We start from the raw sequence: 23,586 nt of genomic DNA, 5'->3' as shown, positions 1-23,586 counted from the left end.
CCTTTGACATCCCTTGCCATTATTTTAAGATCTGTCCACTTTTCTTGCGGTAAGAAGTTGCAATGCTTGCCAGATTGCTAAATTGCACCCCACCAGCAACTTAAAAAATCTCCAGATCTATCTATGGTTTCTGGAGTTTCGCGTACTAACTGAAAATAGGATACATTCCAACACAAATGTTCCATGCACTTGACAGCGTCTCTTAATCCTTATGTCAAACTAAAAGGGAATAAATACATCCAATCCATTGGCAAACGTCTCCACATTTCTTATCATGTCACAATATCTCGGACGAAGAAAGTGAAAAACAAGTTTAATTAGTATAAATACGCACATATGTTCAGGAAAATAAATACATATCTTAATTACAAAATTTACAATAAACAAATATGCATAAATTAGCAAAAAAAAAAACGCAAACATTACATTTTTACTTAAAGTATCACATAATATAAAGGCGTCCAACACGGCACTCTAACAAAATGCAAATAAGACAGTTAGATTTCTCGTACACCACCTCTCAAGACTGACGTCATCACACAATTCTGACGGCTAACGGACCTACTTTCATTCTTGACCTAGAAGTTTGAAAAGTTTTTAACAGTTATTCTAGTTTTTTAGTAAGCATATTAGACAAATACCTGCCGCTTTAAATGATGTTCAGTAAGCTATTGCATTAATTAAACCAGAACGTTAGCTATTGGTAGTAAAAAGGGGGACTACTTTATAGTTTGGAACCGCAAGACGGAAGCATAATTGGTAAACTGGCCGCATCACGCAAATGGCGACAGAAAAAGGTTTCGGCAAAACAGCTACTGAAAATTAGGGCTAGTGAAACGTGGTTATGTAGTAACCTTATAAAAATGTGATCAAACTTTAACACATGAAGCCCGTAATAAAGGAAATGGCAGATACTTTACTCCCAAAACACCCAATTTCATCTTTAGAATCAGGTAAGAATATGAAAAGTACATGAAAAGATTCAAAAGTCAGAAGTTCATAGAATTGGCGTCATTTGCACCCTTCATGTAATACCCCATCCGTTATAATTTTGTCTTTCTCTCGCCCTTTAGAACTTTATTTCCTAATTGCTCGCCATTTGTCGTCAGGCCCATGTCGAAAGTCATTCGAGGTGAGTATAAATTGACCAGTATGTCCCCTTATTCCAAGAAATGTATGGTTTAAGAGAGTGCCACGTCCCGTATGTGCCTATTAATCCAGGTTCTGTTTCTTCTGTTGCCATAGGTGCTGATACAAGAGCTGGAGCTGTACCAGGTCTGTATGCGCGACCCCGTTCTCACGCCTTGGTTCTTTATACTTGCGGCGCCTACAGTGTTTTTATATTCTTTGCTAAGGCTGTCACAGCGTAACCACACACTTCTCTTGTTTACATTGGTTGATTTAAGCAATCGAATCCAGTCATTTGACTTCATAGTTACATTTGATGCTGTTTATTATATATGTATGTAATCAACGATGTGGAAGTAAATTTGCAGAGCCTGAATTTGATATTTTCCTTTAATATTTATATTTAGCTGCTTCCTAAAAGATTGGACTGGAAAGGCAATGAACATAACAGAAGTTATGCAGATTTGGTAAGTTTATATTATTTTACATATTTGTAGTATTAAAATGTGTTGTTTAGACTTTTTAACCTTCGCTGATTATCTACTAAAAGTAGTGAAGGAATTTTAGTTAAATGGTTTGCATTCGAGTGTGTAGCTTATTGTACACAATAGAATTAAAAAACACAACTTTAAAAGCCCTTTAATTTATCCAGAGCCGCTTTCAGAGTGGGAGGAGTTGTAAGCCATTGAATACAGCCCTATTAGGCTGGCCTGCCTGAGCAGCCCGCCATTCAGACTACTGCTTTCATTTTGTGGTGCCTACCTACTGTTTATGAAAGTGTATCTTATTGGTTTTGATATTGTTTTATCCGTAATCTTGTAATTAGAAGCGGCCAAATGACATAACCAGTCAAGTAATATTCTATTCTCATAGCGAGCCAAGACTAGTTGGAAGATTTAGCACCTCAATTTAACAGATTTTCGTAGAATGTCCAGATTTTGGTCTCGTATTATTGGTCCGTTTGGCATATATTTGTGGATTTTTGGCAGATTAGTGGTAATTCATTACAGATTGCAGTTGGAAAAAAATAATGACAGACATGAGTTTCAGACTTCATAGACTAAGAAAATTAATGCCAATACAAAACATTTTATCAATTTTATAAGTTTGCAAGAGCAATATATAAAAAGTTGTCCTTGAGCCTTTGTCTAGATTTCTTGCTCTAAAAGGTTGAGAATTACGGTGAGAGTTTCTCTATCTAGCAAGGCTGGGTTACAACAGCTTTTTGAATCAGTAGTAAGAATGTGACTATAGGTGAGTGACATAATTATTAATGAGACTAGCCGCTACTAATATTTATTTTTGTTTGGTTACTTGGAAAAGCCCCTTTGCAGCGGAGGCCTGGGGGGGTCCACATTACATACACTTGAATGCGCGAACATCAGTAAGAAATATTCAAGAGGCTGTATAACTTATCAGAATGTTATGATACGTCCGTTGTATAGCATTTACAGCATGTTAAGCTCAGATACATCACTAGATCATAGTATATAGTTCCCTTAAAACTTGCATACATCAGTAGAACACTTAACATAATTTTTCATTATATGTACATACTGTTGCTGTACTAATTTGTGTTTATCATGGGGTAGTATACTGATCAGTGGACCATTTACAGGCACAGTCCAGGTAGCAGACAGTGGATAAAGTGTGTGCATATTTTACCAAGCAGTTCAATTCACTTGAGATCTGTAACCAAGAGTTTCATCATCTGCTCTTTTCCCATTTTCCTACATGGGGTTGGGGTAACGTGTTTCACTCTATTCAGTGCCACACACCTTCCTCCTTCAACATTCATGCCTGATTGTCTCAGATCTTCTTTCACACAATCCATCCATCTCTTTGCTGGACATCCTCGCTTCCTCTTACTTTCTTCCTGTCTGTCCCAAATCTTCTTCACCAGATTCTCTGCTTTTCTGCACATGTACAAACCACCATAATCTGTTCTCTTTGATCTTTTCTGCAATTGGAGCTACTTTGGCTTCTGATCTTATGTCTTCATTTCTTCGTTTGTCCCACAATGTGCATCCTGCCACCCTTCTCAGGCACTTCATTTCCATCACGTCTAGCTTCTTCAGCTGTTCTGCTTTTACTGCCCAGGTGTCTGTACCATACAGTAGTACTGGTCACACCACTGTCTTGTACACCTTACTGTTACCAAGAGTTTATTATAATAAAAGTGTGAATTTTGCAGTGACTGACTTGACTATGTGAGGTGAGTAATTAGTAATGGGGTTGGTGTAAGGTTAGTACTGTTACATTGATAGGTATGATTTCATAGGAGTTGTACATTATAGACTGTACGAGTTAGTATAAAAAAGGGTCTTGATAATGGGGTCGTAAGTGCAGGACCATTTGCTTGACAAATATAACCTTCAAAAAGATTTTAAGTTGTAGACAAGCTGAGATATTTCTGTTATTTGCTGTGATCAAGTTCCATAGTTTTGCAACATAAATAATGTATAATAAGCAGGCTTTTTTTTTTTTGAGTGAGTACTAAGTCTTTGTTTTAGTGAACTACAATTTCAATAACTGGTTTGTGGCAGGGCACCTGTCTAGGGTATAGCAAATGTTGTGGATAATTTTAATATGAGAAAAGGCTGGTAGGCAGACATACCTCTCAACTATCCTGATTTTTGTCTCCTATTTTTGGTTTGTTGCTCATAAAATTTGTAATTTTCTGGATTTTTGTGACACATTAGTGAGGACTGAATTCACTAAACTAAATTCTCCTGTGCCCAAATGGTCAGCTTAGTTAAGTTCTTTTGCAGACATGCCCTATCTTTAACATGTGGTAATCTGTTTACCTAATTTCAAGTCGTCCGCATTAGGACTTTAGAACACAAACAAAAAAGACAGATCTGAAAGATATAATCTAAACAAGTATGGTCCTAGGACACCCTGACTAACATAATTTCACTTTTCCAGTTTGTGTACGTATGACCTCTCAAATGCTGAAGTTAAATCTATATAGATTATATCACAGAACTTTTCATTCATAGCTGTTACTATATTGTTATAGAATGTCATACTACAGGGGGTAATAGAGCAATTTTCAATTTTTGCACGCTGATATGTTTTCTAGCCCCAACCTTTCCAGATATGACAATTTATCCAAAATTATCTTCTCCATTATTTTTCCACAACATGAAAGTAGACCTAAGGGCCTGTATGACTGTGGGTTTGTCCTACTCCCCTTTTGTTTAAAGACAGGATTAATAAGTGCATGTCTCTAATCTAGGAATCTCACCATATTTATACAACTTAGTAAATGGATATAATGGCACTGTAAGTTCTTGCTGAAGTGTTTTCAGGTCTTTATTACTAATTCCGTCTCGTCCCTGTGCTTTGTCTGGATCCAGTTTGCATAGTTCTTTCATAGTATAATATAATCTGATTTTCAGTATCTGAAGTTGCCTGGATGTCACTAGGATCACCCCCTTTGTAGAGCCAAACTGTTTTGCATAAGATTTTGTAAATATGCCTGTAATCTGTTGTCAGAGAATACATTTTAGAATCTACACACAGCTCATCAATTTCTATGTCTGCTCTTTCCACATGTTGTGTATCTACAAAATTATTTCCTGTCATGCTCATTATTTTTATATTTTTCTTGATCTTGTCTTATTATGTTTAATTTGTAAGTCCAGCTTGTTTATTTCGGTTTTCAAAGTTGTAGTTTGACCTCTCCATTTCTAATATTTTTTCTCACCTTGATCAAGTGTTGTTCTTATAGAAATGTGTCCTCCTGACATTGTGTGCCTGAATCCTGATGTTAAACACCTTTATGATTATTATTTTTTTTTCTTTCAATCATTTCACTTTCAAAAATTTCCACATTCCTTCTCCAGTTTTTCCACTAAGCGCATCACTGATTGGTTTTGGTTTTTCATAGCAAGTGTTTTGCTTTTATATAATCATGTTATTAATCTTTTGTGCACTGGTTTAGGTTTTAGTGTGGCAGAATTATCTAGCAACAGTTAACTCCATTATCACTGCAGATCAATGGTGGTAACACTTGCCTTGAAGCAACAGTAATTTCTTTAGGAACACAATGTTTTCTTACAAGTCTGGAGAAGTTGTTCTGAACATAAGTTGTGAATAATTTTTTTTAATGTTGTTGAATCGGTTATTCCAGTCTGTTTCTGAGTAAATTTAAGTCACCAGCTACTGTTGTTCCCTCTTGTGCTTCATGCAATAAATGTATGAATGCCTCTAGGTCATCAGCATTTGATGGTGGTCTATACACTCTAACAATTGTCATATGTTCCAGGGTTGTCTTTATTGTCGCATTTACAAAATCTATAATATTGGTGCTATCATTGAACATCACAGGTCTCATAACTACCTTTAATCCGTATCATAACACCTCCACCTGATTCTTTGTGAGAATGTCTGTTAAAATAAAAATGTTTATACCCTGATAGAACTGGTTTCCAGCCATTGTTCTTTAGCCAAGTTTCACAAACAATAACAACATTAATCTAGTAGGAATGTAACAAATTTTAAAGTTTAAGATTTTTTTTTCTTAATGCTCCTAGTATTGACCTCCATCAGAGATTCATCAAATGTTGATACCTGTAAACTGTTGGATTTTTGCCAGGTCAAAACATTTGCTTTGTTTTACCCCTAGTAAGAATAACTGATATCATACCATGCACAATTTGAAGGGACCCATGCATGGAATTAAGCATTTAGGAGCTACCTCTGTCCATTAGTAGTACAGGGGGCAGTCCTTGGGATGAGCTTTGTTTTACTTGGATGGGGAGTCCATTCCAGAGCAGTGGTATCCTCTGTGAGGTAAATGTTCCTCCAAATTGATGCTGTAGAAGAGGTTTAGATCACTACACTGAGCATTTCTGATTCCTTTTGACTTCCTAATGTGTAGTAAATCCATCTGTATTGGTCTGGAATATGCCTTTTATGCCAGATACAGATTATGCAAACTGGCTCAGGGATAGAACCCACATGGTCAGAATAGCAGGTGCCATTACAAGTGGTGTCCCACAAGGCTCAGTCCTGGGACCTCTCTTGTTCGGTATATATTTCTCCGAGGTACAGGCTAACACGGGTGGACTATGGCTGACCAAGTTCGCAGATGACTGCAAACTGGGTGCTATAATAGACTCTCCAACTGACACAAGCATCCTCCAAAAGGGTCTCAGAGACGGATAACTGGTGCCAGAGCCATGGCCTAAAGCTAAATGCCAAAAAGTGTATAGTCATCCCCTTTGGAAAAAACAAAGTGCCCACAAATTACCACATGGGTGGTAATCCATTAAGTATGGAAGAAGTAATTAGGGACTTGGGGACCCAAGTAGATAGCAATCTCTCCTTTGACAATCACATTGCCAAAGTGGTTAGAATGACCACCTATATAGCCCACCTTATCATGAAAGGGTTAACATTTAGATCAAGAGAGGTCATTGTGCCCCTCTACTCATCACTTATCAGGCCCATAATGGAGTACAATGCCCCGTTTGGGATGTACCTTACCCAACATCTTCAGCAACTGGAAAGACCCCAAAAGTATCTCACCAAGAGGATCAAGGGGCTCAAACAGATGCCCTATGCAGTTCGGCTAAAGAAATACCAGCTCTGCTCAGTTGCGTACCGCCTACTCCGAGGCGATCTGTCTGACATATAAAGCCATGTCCAACCCAGAATTAATGGACATGCTTCACCTCAGGAAATGTAAATCCCTTAGAGCTACACGCTCTAGGGACCTGAACCTCGGCACAGAAGTAAATAGGACATGCTGGAGGGACAGATTCCTATCCCAGAGCCTCCCCTCACTCTGGAACAAAATCCCAATCCATGTCAGGCAGAGCCCCTCACTGACCCTCTTCAAGAGAAATCTTGACGAATGGATGGGAGATCGTAAGTTTACCCCTGGGATCTCTTCGGTGTTGCTGCTTGACAGAGGTACAGTAAATAAACCTTAAAAGGGCTACCTTCTGTGACCTACTATACAAAGGCACAGTCAACTAATCTAAAAGGGTGGCGAAAGCCAAACATACTCTGGCTAGGTTTATAAATGCCCTAGGGCAGATAGGGCTATGTCTTAGACTGTAGGATAAAGAATATAGTGTCATGGCTTTTGATTTTGCCCATGTAAGACTTATTGTTTAGGCCTTGGATTCTTTTAATAAGGTTGTCTCTGTGGGTGTTCCAGTTGTTGCAGGTGTCTGGACAAATGCATGCCAAAGGGGGCATTATACTTGGCCAAATGAGGGCTGAGTAAAGTGGGAGAGTGACATCTGTAGATCTAGACACAATCTGTTTATTTCTAAGCTGTACAATATAGTAGGATTTTCTTACAAAGATGATTACATGTTGGTCAAGTTAGGCCATTGTCCACATAAGTTCTCAAATCCCAAGCAACTGGATAGATTCTTAGGGACATATTGTCATTGTGGTAATTCCCTGGGGTGGATGATTTCCCAAAGGATACAATAATGCATTTTTCTTGGCGTTTAATTTCAGTTCATGATTTTGGCACCAGTTGCTTATTTGGGTCAAACATTTCTACAGTATGGCTAAGCCATTTGGAGAGTGAGTCACTGCTCCTAGCTTGTAGTTGTCTGCAGACTTGGTCAGCCAGAGCATTTTGGTATTGGATTTTACTTCAGAGATGATAGTAGATGCCAAACAGGAAGGGTCCCAGTATAGAACCCTGAGGGGGTTATACTGGTCACTGATCTCTTTGTGGAGGCAACTTCCCCTGTTTGATTTCCTGCAGTCTATCTCTGAGCAAGTTGACAATTTTTCGGGTGACATACAGGTTTATTCACAGTTTAACTTTTCTGCTAGGCCTGGGTGGAAATGTGTCCAAAGGTTTGGCCAGATTGAGGTATGTGGTGTGTGCCATTTTTGTCTTCATTGCTTTGGTGACCTCTTCAAAAAAGTCCACCAGGTTGAATAAGCATGACTCCCTTGGCAAGTCTTGTGTTTTGGAGGTTCCCTATGTTCTTCTTGATTTGTTCCATAAGTCTTTCTATGACTTTGTATAGAAGACTGGTCAGTTGTACAGGTCTGTAATTGAATGGGTCTGTGGAAGGTCCTACTTGTTCAGGGAATGACCATAGTTCTCCATTCACTTGGTACAAAACCTGTATAGAGGATGTGGTTGAACTGTGTTGCGAGGGGTGTGGCCAGATCATACTTCATACTATTTTAAATGCAGCCAGGGATATTGTCTGGACCCATCACTGCAGTATTTTTAGCTTTTGATAGTGCTTTTAGGACTTGGTCTTGTGGGATAGCTGGAGGTAAGCCAGTTTCAGGTACATCTTGAGAGACAGACTGAGGGGGAGAAAGGGGTAAAGTTAAACTTCTCTCTAAGCTTAAGCCTTGCTCCAATTCCCCTGACAATATCCCCTCACTCTTAAGAATTGCAGCATTGCCATCCCCATTAGCATACTCAACAGATCCATACAAGAGTCATATGTCCCGCAACTGTGGCGTGCAGCCTTTATCCTACCCCTCCATAAAGGAGGCATAAATAATATCTCCAACTTCCGACTCTTAGCAATTCTCTCCCCTATTTCAAAAAATTATTGAGAAATGCATCCACCTCCAGCTCATGCCATTCATTACACATAACCAACTCCTCACCCCAACACAGCATGGGTTCCGTCCTGGCCATAGCACAATAACAGCTCTTCTTTCTTTTCTAGACATCGTAAACCATGCCCGTGACTCTGGAGAACTTGTATCCACAGTCCTCCTTGACCTCTCCAAGGCTTTCGAAACAGTTTCTCATACCCACTTTCTTCACCATCTTTACAATCTTAACCGCTCACAAAACACCATTACCTGGTGCAGCAACTACCTCTCTGACAGATCTCCGGCAGTAAAATGGAAGACTGGCACCTCAGCCTTCCTTCCCACCCCAACTGGGGTACCCCAGGGGTCCATTCTTGGCCCTATGCTCTTCAATATCTTCAATGATTTCCATGCAGCCATTCCTAACACTAAGATAGTACAATATGCAGATGACTCCACTTTAGTTTGCTCTGTATCAAACCTCCCTGAGCTCCAAACAAAAACTCAAACTGCCTTCTCAACTACTGAGAACTGGATGCTCCAAAATCACCTCTTTGAATGCCAACAAATCAAAGATCCTTCTGTTCTCTTCCCCCAAAATCTATCCACCTAGGCAAAACCTCTTTCAAGATTACAAGCCTTGCTAACTCCATTGTAGAAGTTGTTCCTTTTGCTAAACTTCTTGGGAGTTACTATTGATGAACACCTAAAATTCCGATACCCATATTCAGCTAAGTATAAAGAAAACCCATCAAACTTGGCATGCTGTACAGAAATTCCCTCTCCCCCTCAACAAGACAGACCCTTGCCACTACCTTCTTACTGCCCTCACTAATGTATGGTGCTCCCCTACTAACCAACCTATCTCTTCTAAACTAGAATCCTGTTACAATAAAATCTCAGTTTGCCACCACTTCCAAATACTCCACTCACCACTGTAAACCTCTCCCGCTGCAATGGCTAGAACTCCCAAACTACCTTGACTACCTCCAACTCATCACCACTCTCAAGCTTATTTTCAAACCAACTATATGCCCAGCACTAACAAACGTCTTGACATTATACACCCCAAACAGAACTCTTAAGATCTACCCACCAAAATCTAATCTCTGTTTATAAACCAAACCGTCCCGCTGGTCAGCTTCTCCTATCCTTTTCTGTCACCAAAAAATTGAATTCTCTCCCTCCATCTCTAAGAATTTCTGAGAACTCTGAACACTTCAAAACCTAGCTGCATTCTTACCTCTCCCAAAAATGGAAATGCATTTGCACTCCACCTACCTAACCTGCTTAATACATAAATACTTTATAACACACACAGTTTGTTTTTCCTTGCACACTATTGATTTAACCCTATGTACTACCTTCATGCTAATGCTACCTCTATACCACTCTGAGTATTTAAACATCTGTATTAATTTAACTCCTGCTAATATTCATGCATAAAGAACTCATCCATGCTAATGTTACTTCTATATCATTTTCAGATGATTTAAACCTCTGTATTAATTTAACCTTGTACAACTGTTCTCAACTACTAAACATGTAAATATGCTTTACATCCTTCTCCAAGCTGCTGTTTAACTTTTATTTAGTTTTTGCTATTTTGTATGTAAAATTTGCTTAGTTTGTTTCTGTTTCCACTATGTATTGTACTTCATATTATGGAGTTTGTACTATGTATTATTGGAGCTTTTCTCCCCGGGCCTCCACTGAAAACATGGGCTCTTTGAGCCCAGTGGACCTCCCCGGTCATCAAACTGGAAATAAATAAAGCTAAATTTATTGTCCAGTAGGTTCGCTATACCATCCGCATAGTTAACATTGTTCACAATCCGCTCAGCACGTTGTGCATTTGAGATTTCAAACATAACTAAAAAGCCTGTGATTGTCTTTGGTTTAAGTAGTTATTTTAGCCTAACTTGCAAATGCTTTGGGTGCATTGGATTTATTAAGGGAATTGGCAAAATTTATGTGGTATGGGTTAAATCTGTATGCTGTGTTTATAGTCTTTCAACTTTGAAAGGGCAGGGTTGTGGTTTATTTATTTATTTATTTTTTTGGACCAGACTGAGTAAAGTGTAGTGCTGACCTAAACGGTATTGTGAAGTTTTACAGTGGTGTTTCTGTAGACTAGTGTTGTAGTTTTACTCCTTTAGGATGGTATTTTAGTTCAGCTTTGTATGCACATCTACTGTTTCCTCATGCATGTTTTATTTCTGTTCTGCATTAGCTTTTTAATATCTGGTATAAAGCATGCTGCAGGATTTATACTTGCATTTGAGGTGATAGGGAGCTGAATATCTAGAGGAAGATTCTGTTGAAGTGAATTACTGTGTCATCTGAGTTCTTAATGGTTTCCATTTGCTATGCTGAAGAAAGATTTCTTACTGAATTTGGTTTAATTTCTGAATTCTGTATTGGATGTTACCATGTATTTGGTATTTTTCCATATGGCAAAACCCAGGCTATCGCAAATGGTTTCAGGCATAATTCCTACGTAGGGAATTTTCTCAGTCTGTTGGCATTCAGCCTAAAATACTTGTTTTTGCTTAATACTTAAAAAAATTCCCTTTGTGCCTGGCACAACTGTCTTGGAGTCCCACTTTGATCATTGCCTCCATCTTACCCCATCACCGGCATGCAGCATGAGTTGTCTCTTTGGGTCAGAACCAAGAGTGGGGAGCAGTGCCTTTTTTTACACTACGTTAGATTTTTGCATCAAAACTTGCATAAAGTCTTTGTGACAGTGGAAACTGGCAGCATTGTTTTATGTAATAGACAGAAACTCAGCAGTTACTATGCAGTAGACAGAGCGTCAGTTACATGGAAAGGTTCTGTTTTTTTTTTTTTCTCTTGCTTTGTTTCCTGAAAACTGTTTTTTACCCATATAGTAAAACGGTTTCTGTAAGTCTTTTTGATTTCACTTTCCGAGTCTGTAACATTTGACTGTAGGTTATTTATTCCATTTCTTGACTGGGTAGTTTAACTGTGAGCCTAGGGTAATTTTTATGGGGGGGATACCTGTAAAGTAATATAAATTTATCGCAGGAGAGATTGACAGGAGTACAAAGAATGGAACAATCAAGTGGGTACCCATCATACACGTTGATACTACGTGAAATATAGTGTAAATGTGGAGAGCTCCTACAGAAATTGATCTAGGCGATTAATACAATTGTTCTGTTTTCTTTGAAAAATCATTTCTGTGTATATAATAGTTATTGCAGTAGTGGTAGGTTTGAGTGTGAATGTATCAACAAGTTGGTAGTCTTCTGAAGTATTTGGTACTTAAGCAAGCAAACTATTATAGTGGTCTGTAATGGATCAATTTGCATTTGTTTTGTTTTTTTCTTTGAACCATAAAACATGATCAAATCACGTGACGCAAAGTATGCGGTTGTGTACCAACAGCTCCTTGAGCATACATCATGGAATAACAAACTTTTACTGTATTAATGCAAACCCGTTAAGGCAATGTTTGGTTGGGCTTTGTGTGAATGTACAAGTACGTTAAGAGTACTTGCAGTTTTATATGTGAAGGCAGTACAAAAACATACCTTCCTTTCTTGTGCCATCTGTCTGCTTATAAACAGTGACTTTGCAGGAACTAGTACTGCAGGCAGAGCAGGAGGGAAGTGGGAGAGGAGCTTGGCCAGCTGGGGGTGAGGATGAGTGGGACATTGACTTCTACTTGTGTGTAAATCATTTGTCGAAGTTGTTTTTCGGAATGAAAGAAAGCCTGTCTGGTGAAATCTAACTTTTTTTTTTTTTTGATGGCCTTTATTTTAAATGGAACTTCAGCCAGAAGATAAAAGAACCATAGCACCATACACTTGACGGTCTTCAAATTATGTAGCTCACAGTTCCACTACTTTTGTAGAGCAGGTCATAGTCTGTTAGGCATAACCATGACTGAAAAATGAAGGTACTTTTAGGAGTACAAGAGGGATGGGAAAGTGATCCTGTTCGACTCCAGGGAGGCAGCCAGCATAGATAGTGAAGAGGACTGGGGTGGTGGAACCGAAGGGAAAGAAGTTGCATGTGGTAGTAGTGACATAAGCTGAAATTAACAGAGTAGTTTGCTTGAGGACAAAGAAGATCTCTGGTATATGAAGATTGTTACCAAGGGGATGATGAGTCTTTGGATGGAAGAGGAGAGATCAAATTAAATTATAACTGGTCTTGGGTCTAAATGTGTGGGAGGAGGCCACAAAGGTGGATCAGCATGATCAGAGGTGTGTAGCTATATGTTGGGGTATGTTTACTGTGGTAGGGGATGAGGAGAATGGGCTTGTGATTAATATAGGAGGATGAGGAGGGCGGCCTGGCAGAGAGACTAGCTGCGAGAGAGAGGCTCTGTGGCACGATTGTGGGCTGATTGGCTGCATATATTGCCCACAACATGTGGTAGGTGGATTGGCAACTCCAAATTTGTGTGTGCCGTATTTGTAACAGAGGTGTTTCAATCTACTTGGCTGTTTGTGGAGTTGCTATGCGTCAGATGCTGCTCAACACTGGATGGATGGCTTATGTTAAGCTCCTGTTCTAAATGTGTCACGTCTGTAATTTTCTTTGAGCCTTTCTACCCAGGCTTCCACTGAAAATGGGCCTCAAACCCATTTGGGTAGCATGGAAGACAAGACAAATAGTAAAATTATTCTAGAAGGAATAGCACTGTTAGTCTGGTTATACAGGTATATCTTGATTATGCCTTTAAAGTAATAAAGAAGAGAGGATGTCACAGGAGCGAAAGAGGGAGGGTATCAACTCTGGTGATACAGAGAAATGAATGTAGAGAAATGGAGAAACAGACATGAGTCTGAACATGGCTGGATAAGAAGATTGGGAGCTACTGGCAGTAATGTGGAAGAAGGGTGGAAAATTAGAGGTATCAGAGAAACGTGGGCTATTGATTTGGGGGTGGGAGACACAAGTGCCTGAGTATTCTGTGCCCTGGAATTGAAAAAAAAGGGGAGGAATGGAAGTAGGAGTAGTAATGTATGTAAGGGAGGGTATCGAGCCTGAGGTCATACCTGAGAGAGAGAAAATGATACCCTAGGTTTTGACTCTGCTTACTGCTTTGCTTCCTTCACAACCTAAGTGCTGTGGTGGAGGGTTGAGAAATAGCAGTGAGTGCTAATGGTGTGTGTTCAGTGTATTGGCCCCAGACATGTCAGAAGAGGAAAAGAGGCTGTAGGACAAAGTAAATGCCGAGGTAGGAGGAAGGTTATACTCCTGGTTCTGGGTGTGTCTGAATATGCCAGGAACAGACAGAGAAATTCCCAGCTCTCTAGTAGAGAAGGGCGTGGTCGTCTTTGCAGTCTTGGACTACAGTGGTGTCAGTCAGCTGGTGCTGGATTGTGCCAGAAAGCACAGAATTCTTAGATATGGCTCTAAACGAGTAGGAAGGGTGAAAGATGTCCAGAAGGAGGTGTTGGGCAGTCCTAATTTGTTACTTTATGGCTTGGAGTAGGTGGAAAGGTAAGATGTTGATGGCCAGTAGTGATCATGTTCTCGTTTGTCTGGAAAGGAAACAAGACTAAGATGACAGTACAGGATTTTAGGTGAGTGGATTATGTCAAGGTGGTAGAGTTGTGGACGAGTTGGTTATCTACAGTAGTTTTAGGAAATGAGCTGTATGGTCCATGGATAGGAGTTTACAAATATATGAGCCACATTTTGAGGAAAAGGCAAAATTAAGAGTAAGCTAGTGAGGCTGAGTAGGAATGTGAGACTAGTTATTGGAGAAGAAAGGCTTGCTAAAAGGTAGAAGGGAGGGGAAAGTAGAGAAATCCAGTACAAGAAAGCAAATAGAATAACAAAGGAGGTGGGGACAGCAGAGGTAAAAGATGGAGAGCTGGCAGAAGGTTTTTGTTTGGGAGAGGAAGTAGGGGCATTTCATGAATTTTGCTTCTGTTTTCACAAATGAAAATCAGGGAGGGGTGCATAAGACAGTGGGAGAGAGCTGTGGACTGATTAGGATACAGTGGTAGTAACCGAAGAGGAAACTGCCTACTGGTTTAAGTATGATGAAGCATGGAGACCAGCTGGGCCACCTACTGTTAGGTTTGTGTGCTACCCAATCCCTACTGGATAATGATCATTGTACTTCTGGTGTACAAGTGTCTGACTACTGGAATAATAGGGGAATGGCAGGCCTGTTTGGCCTTCCAATAGTTTCATTGGAATCATGGGGATGATCCAGATGGAAGTGCTGGCTGCCGTTTTAAAATATAACCGTATCCAAGCTAACAACCCAGGTGGGTTCATGATTCAATATTCGCTTTAGTTGGTTGGAATTTCAGATTGTCAGCCTAGATCATTGCCAAGTGATTCATCTAAAATATATACTGTATAGATAAGTTTGATAGAAAAAGTGACAAACTTTCTCCAGCCATCCATCAAAAGAAATTATCCTTTTCAAAGGTATAAGCTCGGGTCTATACTATTCAGTTTAAGGTAAACATAATGAAGTTTCTGTACATTTTTATTTTGGGAGGTCAGCCATTACATAAGTTGTAAACTGTCTATTACAAATCTGAAACCCAAAATTTCAGGCCTCACTCCAAAACAACAGTATTAAACCTCTCACCGCTACTTAAAATTGCATGTCTCAAGCACATAAAAAGAAATACTTGTGAATTTTGAAACATGCTGTTCACTATTAAGCCTCATACACCAACAAACTGTGTGTGTGTGTGTGTGTGTGTGTGTGTGTGTGTGTGTGTGTGTGTGTGTGTGTGTGTGTGTGTGTATATGCGTGAGTGTGCGAGCATATGAGTGTTTGTAGTATGGTGTTCCCCTAACAACTGCTGTTGGGTGTTTGGAGCCGCATTCTATTTTGGGGTAGTCTAGAAAGAGTTTTGACCTGATGTGAATGGAAGAGGCCATCTCTCTCAATCTCTGACAGCAAGAAATCTGGACAAAGCCATAAATAAGGGAGGGACGAATGACCAAAAAAAAGCAACATTTTCAAATATTGCTCTTAAACTTAAAAGTTGCTAGAATAACCTGTTTTCCATTAGCATGACTTTACTGAAATGTGAAGTCTGAAACAACACCTGTCATTTTCTGACTTCCGTTCTCAATGATTTGCCAATCATTTGCCAGAAAACCAAACATTTATGAGGAACAGACCAAAAATATGCAGAAATCTGGACAGTTGAGTGGTATGAAGAGGCCACACTCCCTTGTTATAAATAGGATGGTGAGTGTGCGTGAGCATGCATGTTTGGACATCTTCACAGAGAGAGGAAGTACTATAGAAGGCCTCTCTTGAGAAGAGAGCGAGAGACTGAGCATCAAAGATGTTTGCTTGCCACAGAGAGATATTTTGCCTCATTTAAGGAGGAATTGAACTGTGAGTTGTTTAGCGAAGTTGAATTTTGTCATTTGCCTGACCTTAATTCTGAGTACCTTGTATAATGTGGTTGAAATGATAGTGCCACTGTAAAATAGTCTGCAGTGCATACATTTATTGTAAATTGCACCTGAACAACACAGGAAGTTGATGCTTGCTAAAACAGTTATTTGGAGGACCGTTTTCCCTGCATTTCACTAAGCTGAACTATATTTTGATCCTTGCATCACTGCCAGCAAGTGAAGATGTCGTGAGTTGCTTACCCTACCTGTAGAACCATTTGAATATGTGCTCGATGAGTTGGTACTTTTGTCATTCAGCAAACTGATTTCTGTCACAAACTTGATACAAATCTAATGGAAAAATGTACTGTCAAGTGAATTCTTAACTGAGCAGAGTGAGAAGCTGCTCTTTGGCTATTCCCAAAGGCAAAGAGAGAGAATGTAAAAAATAAAAATAAATGCAGTTAGACCACCAGGCCAAGTTTAAAACCATCAATAAAATTCAAAAAACATGAGCTCTTTTGGGTCCGAGCTCTTTTGGGTCCAAGCCCCCTTCATCAGATTAAACTCCTTAAATGGCACAAATTTAAAATACTGCATCAACCAATCACAGTTCGGTATTGTACCTTCTTCCTTTTTAGGGCTGTTTTTAAGGGTATGACAACATTTAAACTAGGAGCTTTATCTGCTTGCTAGTTCAATAATCCACTTCCTCTCATTTTACTCTTCATGATTAACCAAGTCTCCACCCCCAGACTATATTGTATATGATTTGTAAAACCATAATGACCAGGATGAGTTTGTGTATGTTGATAAAGTGCATTATGTTCATTATGTAGCCTTATAGCCAACAAATGCTTCAAAGTTCTATCATTTAGCATGCAGTAAGATTTTCCACGTAGGAGGTGCACATTTGGCGTGTTGCCAAATAAATAGAACCCCCTACCTGTTAAAGGGTGTATAAATATGATAATGTTCCCTAATATGTGGGCATGCCTTGCATTGTGTACAAATGAAGGTACCCCTATGTGAAGATAAACCACTATTCTTAATCATCTTTTGTTATTAACGGAGTAAATCCTTTAGATTTTTATTCCTTGTAAATCCGAAGGACGATATCCATCCAATATTATCACCTATCTTAGCCTAGTACTTGCCTATGAACCTATCTGCCCGAGGGCATCTATAAGCCAAGCCAGAATGTGTTGGCTTTCGCCCCTCCCGTAGATTAGTTCCCAGTGCCTCGGTCCAGCAGAGCCATTGGTTCCCTGTGCCTCTCTCCAGCAGAGCCACTGCAGTGATCCCCTAGGTAAATTTTCTGTTTCTCATCCACTTGTCAAGGTTTCTCTAGAAGAGTGTTAGTGAGGGGCTCTGCCTAATGTAGATTGGAATCCTGTTCCAAAACATAGGGAGGCTCTGGGAAAGGAATATATCCCCCCAGCACGTCCTATTTATCGTTGTGGTGAAGTTTAGATCCCTAGAGTGTGTGGCTCTTGGGATTTTTTATTTTAGGTGGAGCGTGTCCAACTCTGGGTTGGACATGGCCTTGTATGTCAGGCGGAGATCACCTCTGAGTAAGTGATATGCAACAGAGTACAGCTGGAGTTTCTTCAGTTGGCTGCATAGTGCATATGTTTGAAGCCAGTAATCCTCTTGGTGACCTACTTCTGTGGTCTTTCCAGCCGTTGCAGGTGTCTTGTAAGGTACATCCCAAATGGGGCGTTTTACTCTATGATGGGTCTGAGTAGAGGGGCACAATAACCTCTTGTTCTAGATGCAAACCCTTTTGTGATTAGGTGGGCCACACAGGATTTTCTAACCACCTTGGCAATATGATTATCAAAGGAGAGATTGCTATCTACTTGGGTCCCCAGATCCCTTATTACATTTTCTGTAATTTAGGGGACTACCATGTATGTGGTAGTTCACGGGTGCTTTGTTTTTTCCAAAGGGGATGACTGTGCACTTTTTGGCGTTTAGCTTGAGGCCATGATTTTGACACCAGGTATCCATCTCAGTGAGACCCTTCTGGAGGATGTCTATCAGCTGGAGAGTCCATTATGTTCCCCAGTTTTCAGTTGTCTGCGAACTTGGTCCGCCATAGTCCCTCCTGTGCTTATCTGTACCTCTGAGAAATATATACTGAACAGGAGGGGTCTCAAGACTGAGCCCTGTGGGATGCCACTTCTAACTGGTTTAGAGTCTGACCTAGAGCCTTCACTCTCACAGGTGTGGGTTCTATCCGTGAGCCAGTTTGCAACCCATCTCGTGACATATGGGTTTATGTTCAGGCTGGTGAGCTTGTCTATAATACCCGAATGGAGAATGGTATCGAAAGCCTTTGTGAGGTCTAGGTAGGCTGTGTGGACCTCCTTTGCAAGGTCTAGGTAGGCTGTGTGGACCTCCTTTCCCCTCATCTAAAGCTTTGGTAACTGTCTCAAGTCCACCAGGTTTAGGAGGCATGGTCTACCCTTAACCAAGCCAAACTGGGTAGGGTCCAATGTTTGAAGATTCCCAATGTCTCTGTTGATGAATTCCATGATGATGCGCTCCATAGCCTTGCAGACAAGGCTAATCAGGCTTATAGGGCGATAGTTCCCATGGTCTGTTGTGGCTCCACCTTTGTGGAGTGGGATAACTGTTGCTTTGTGCCACTCTATGGGTATATAGCCTGTAGAGAGGCTGAGTTTGAACAGTGTGTTTAGGTGAGGGGTTAGTTCATTTTGGAGATCATGGAAGGCACAGCCTGGGACACCGTCTGGTCTCATTGAAGCTGTATTTTTGGCTTTGGATAGGACTGTCTTTACCTGTGTCTGTGACTGCTGGGGCACTACATTCTTCTGGTATGGTTATGGGCCCTTTAGGGGTGAGAGGAGGGTGAAGTTTACACTAAACCACCTGTCTGCCAGAATGTTGGCAATATCGGTCGATTCAGTGTATTTTGTGCCATTCTGCATTAACTCAGAGCAGATCTGAGAGTTTCCACTTAGGTTCTTGACATAGCTAAAGAACGCTTTGTAGTTATCTTTGGAGTCCTTGGCAATTTTTCTTTCGAAGCTAGCCTTGGATGATTTTATGAGGGATCATAGTTTCTTGCTGATACTGACCAGGGATGACTTTCCTTCTTGGGATTTTACTCTCTTCTGCACTAGTTTCCTCCTCCTATTGTATAGCTTGTTTATGGCAGGGATCCACCAGAATGGTTTCCTTTTCTTGGAGTAGTGAGTCTTGGTTTTGCTTAGGGTAGCACGATCCATACATTCTTGCAGGTGCTCATAGAGTGCCTTTGTAAGGGATTCAGCAGCTTGGACAGCATTTTTCTTTAGCATGGGGGCTGTGAACCTTTCCACCCTGGTCTTAAGTAACGTGAAGTTTGCTTTTGAAAAGTTTTTCACAGTGGTTTCCTTGATTGGGGGTGGGGGCAGAATATGGATATCCAGAGTGATTAGTCTGTGGTCTGATCTAGCCAGCGAGGGTTTGACACCCATGTTGGTGATGACCAGTTCCAGTATGTTGTCACCTCTGGTGGGGGTGTTGACCAGTTGATCCAGGGCATTCGAGTTTATAAATTCTAGGAAGCGTTTGGCAAGGGAGTTAGTACTGGAGTAGTTCTCTCCGTTAATATTTGGGTAATTGAAATCACCCAATATTAGAGCGTTTGGTAGGACCTTCATCTTTTCCAGTGTCTCCAGAAACGCGGAATGGGGGTCCTGGGTCATGGTGGGTGATCTGTAGCAAGCTACAATTTGAATTGCAATTTTGCTCGTTAGTTGCACATGGATGATCTCTGAGGCATTGTGCTGTGCCACTAACCTGGAAGTGTGGGTATCCTTGATGAATATGGATACACCCCCACCTTTTGTGTTTCGGTCCGGGTTCTGTGGTCGAAAAGTATGGTATGGGTTATAGTCTGGTAATGCTGGGGTGCTCTCTGGAGCCTTAAACCAGGCTTCTGTTACTGCACAGATATCGATGTTCTCTATACTGAGGAGTGCCTCGAGTGCATGCATTTTGAGGTTTAGACTTCTGGTGTTGAGTAGCATTACCCTCGGTTTTTGGTTATTTGTGCTATTTACGGTGGTGGGTTTGTCTTTTGAGCCTTGCCTAAAAAAGGCAATATGGGAGCGGCAAAAGCCTTGACCAGTATTCAAAAGCCTAAGGGTGACTGGTGCAAGCCATCTCTTGCGAAGCAACGTGGCTTATCGAGCATGTCATCCCATGTGGACCGATACTGGATCCCCTTTGAATGACACCAGAAACTTAGCCAATTGTTGAAATTGATCATTTTTTCTTTATACTGTGGCATCATTCTTGGTGAGGGCAGGATGCTTCTCTGGGTCAGGGTCATACCAGCCTGGGCTGTGAGATCGGAGAGCTCTTCATGTCTCTCCATGTAGTTCACGGAGGTACATCTCAGGTCATTCACACCAATATGGACAGTGACAGAGTAGTATTTGTACTTGGTTTGGAGTGACCTGAATGCTTGTGTTGTGGCGGATCCTGGCGCCCGACAGGCAGCTAACTGTAACCTTCACATTGTCCAGCCTAGTTAGTGGGACATCAGTGTGCCTGACTATAGAGTCTCCTATTACTAGTATGTTGGGTATGTTATTTTGCCTTAAGGGCTATGATTGCGTGGCACACTGATTATGTGAAGTATGTGTTTCATGGTTTGTGATTGGGTGTGGAGGTTGCTTGGGTGTCTGCTTTGGAGGTCTCTGTTGCTTTTGCAGATTTTTATTTAGAGCCTCGGAGTATGTTTTGTGTATTTGTGTGTTATTTGCCGGTATTGGTTTAGTAGGTCTATGTGAGACTGGTGGTGTGTTGCAGGTATTTTCCTTCTCCTCTTGACTGTCAGTTCCAGTCTTGGGTTGAGAGAGCTTTGCCTCCAGTTTGGCTGTATAATTGCATCTCTCGCATATATTAGTGTTTGGTGGTAGGAGGAGAGGGTTGCCTGTGTACATGAGGCAGTTGTAACATTGCCTCAAAATGCCCAGATTCACCAGTTGGACTGGAGAGTACACCTGAAACTGCCCTTTGGACATGCCTGAATAGGTAAACTGAGCTGTTTTACTGATTAGCTGGTAGGGACGAATAGAGAGCCTTGTCCTTCTGGACAGTATAGGGGGTCTAGTGCTAGGGTTAATTAGTGCTTGCAATGAGTTTTGAAAAAGTGCTGGGCTATGAAATGAATGGTTTGAGTGCTTAAGTTGAATGTTTGTCTAGTTCTAAGGTAAAAATTGAAGAGCAGACTTTGTGGAGCTGGGAATAGTTTAACCCTAGCTAACGGCACTGCCCGGCACGCAAATGCTGTTTTTATAGCAGGGAAATGAAAGAGAGAAATTAGCCCAAAATGACCAATAAACTACTAACTTCTGGGCTACAGCAAACGAGGCACACATTTCAGAAAGAAACAGATCAAATAAGCAGGCACAATAAGCCTTTAACCAGAAATTCCCAGCTCCAGAAGGGCAGAATCTTGCCTCTCCTACAAGAGTACAGACTACAAACCTTCTTAATGTAAAATAACTGACCTGAAGCCCAAGTGCTTAAACCAGAACTAATGCGCTTTTAGAGTAACGGACACTGAGCCTTCAATTAGCAATTCCCAACTTAGAAGGATGTAAGCTACCTGTCCTGCCACAACAATGCAGTCCACAAACCTTAATGTAAAACAACTGGTTTGAAGCACAAGTGATTAAACCAAAGGCTTAGAGTAACCGTTACAATTTAATCGGGCTACTACCAAGCAGTAATAACTGCAGCAGAATAATAAAATTGAGTACTTTTAAGAAGAAGCACAAGCAAAAGAAAGTGGAAAGAAACACAAATACAGTAAAAGCAGATGAATAAAGTACAATTTTTTTATATATAACAATAGAAAACGAGCAAACTGACTTAAACAAATTACCCAATTAACCAGTAAAAAAAAATCTAAACTGAGCCCTGTTCCAGCAGTCTTCAATCTGACAAGTTCAAATTGCACACTCCTGCCACTAGGGTGCAGGGGAACCTTCTCCAAAAAAGATGGCCTGGATTAGTGCTCAAGTTATACAAACAAAGCTAGATTCAGCAGGCCTGACTAGTCTATGCTACAGCAGACGAGGCACACCAATATGAGAAAAACTGTTCAAATGAGCAGGCACAGTAACCCTTTAACCAGAAATTCCCAGCTCAGAAAGGTAGAATCTAGCCTCTCCTCCCACAAGAGTGAAGACCACAGACCTTAATGTAAAACAACTGGCCTGGAGCCCATAAACTAGAACTAATACACTTTTAGAATAAGACACTAAGCTTTCACTCAGCAATTCCCAATTTAGAAGGATGTAAGCTACCTGTCTTGCCACAAACCTTAATGTAAAACTGGTCTGAAGCCCAAGTGCAATAACCAAAAGATTTAGAATAACAGTTACAATTTAATCCGGTTACTGCCAAGCAGTAGTAAATGCAGCAGAATAAACACAACTAAGTACTTTTAAGAAGAGGCAAAAGCAAAATAAGGTAAAATAGGAAAAAACACAAATACAGTAAAAGCAGATAAAGTGCATTTTTTTTTTTATATAACAATAGAAAACAAGCAAACTGATTTGAACAAATTACCCAATTAACCAGTAAACCTCAGAACTGAGCCCTGTTCCAGCAGTCTTCATTCAGACAAGTTCAGGGCCTAAGTGGGTATGCCTACTCAAATGTTCTCTCCGTATTAGGCTGGATGAGCTAATGAGACGCTCATCCATCAGTAGTACCTTCCAATTAGGTTTAATTTCACCCCCCCCCCGTATCATTACTATACGTAAATAACATGCATAAATTGTCATAGTTGTGAAATGCATAGTTGTGAAATGCATAGTTGTGAAATGCATAGTTGTGAAATGCATAGTTGTGAAGTACATTTTTATTCATAGTTACAATACCTTCCTGTTGTATTTTTGCTGAGAATCATGGTTTCCCTTTAGTCATCCTATTATACCTATTACTTTTAATTATTCCATCTACCGTGGTTAATTGGTTGGTTGATTATGCTAAGTGCAGCACATGAGATGTTTGTTTGTCGATCTGCCAAATGTGCACCTTCTATGTTAGAAAAACTAATTGCATGCTAAAAGAGAATTTTGAAGCATTTGTTGGCTATAAAGCTACAAAATGCACTTTATCAACATACACAGTCATCCTGGTCATGCCTTTAAGTTTATGGTTTTACAAATCATATATAATAGTCTGTGGTGGAGACTTGGTTAATCATACAGAGTATAATGAGATGAAGTGGATCACTGAACTAGCAGCAGGTAAAGCTCCTGGTTTAAATGGTATCATACCCTTAAAACCATCCCTAAAAAAGGAGGATGGTACAATATTGAACTGTGATTGGGTTGGTGCAGTATTTTTAAATTTGTGCTGTTTAATGAGTTTATTTAATCTGATGAAGGGCTTGGACCTGAAAGTCTCATGTTCTTTGAATTTTGATGGTTTTATTAAAAGTGTAACTGCCTGGTGGTCTGACTGCATTTACTTTTATCTTTACATTATTTGACTGTTTTTGTACAG

The 23,586-nt window shown here is 40.3% G+C and overlaps 1 protein-coding gene across 1 annotated transcript in view; it reads left to right on the top strand.

Annotated features, from left to right (window-relative positions):
* Positions 1-521: 521 nt before the first annotated feature.
* Positions 522-23,586, top strand: part of BRWD1 (bromodomain and WD repeat domain containing 1) — a gene marked incomplete in the record, with an annotated part of 4,378,631 nt that continues 4,355,566 nt past the window's right edge. Inside the window, 4 exon segments of the mRNA XM_044071461.1 lie at positions 522-953; positions 1,074-1,132; positions 1,246-1,275; positions 1,536-1,595. Coding sequence (XP_043927396.1) covers positions 884-953; positions 1,074-1,132; positions 1,246-1,275; positions 1,536-1,595 — 219 coding nt within the window.

This window comes from Protopterus annectens, chromosome 5.part0, assembly GCF_019279795.1.
Source record: "Protopterus annectens isolate FY-2018-M chromosome 5.part0, PAN1.0, whole genome shotgun sequence".
NCBI lineage: Eukaryota > Metazoa > Chordata > Ceratodontiformes > Protopteridae > Protopterus > Protopterus annectens.
Note: the sequence above shows the minus strand (reverse complement) of the source record. Positions and strands in the feature narration are given on the sequence as shown.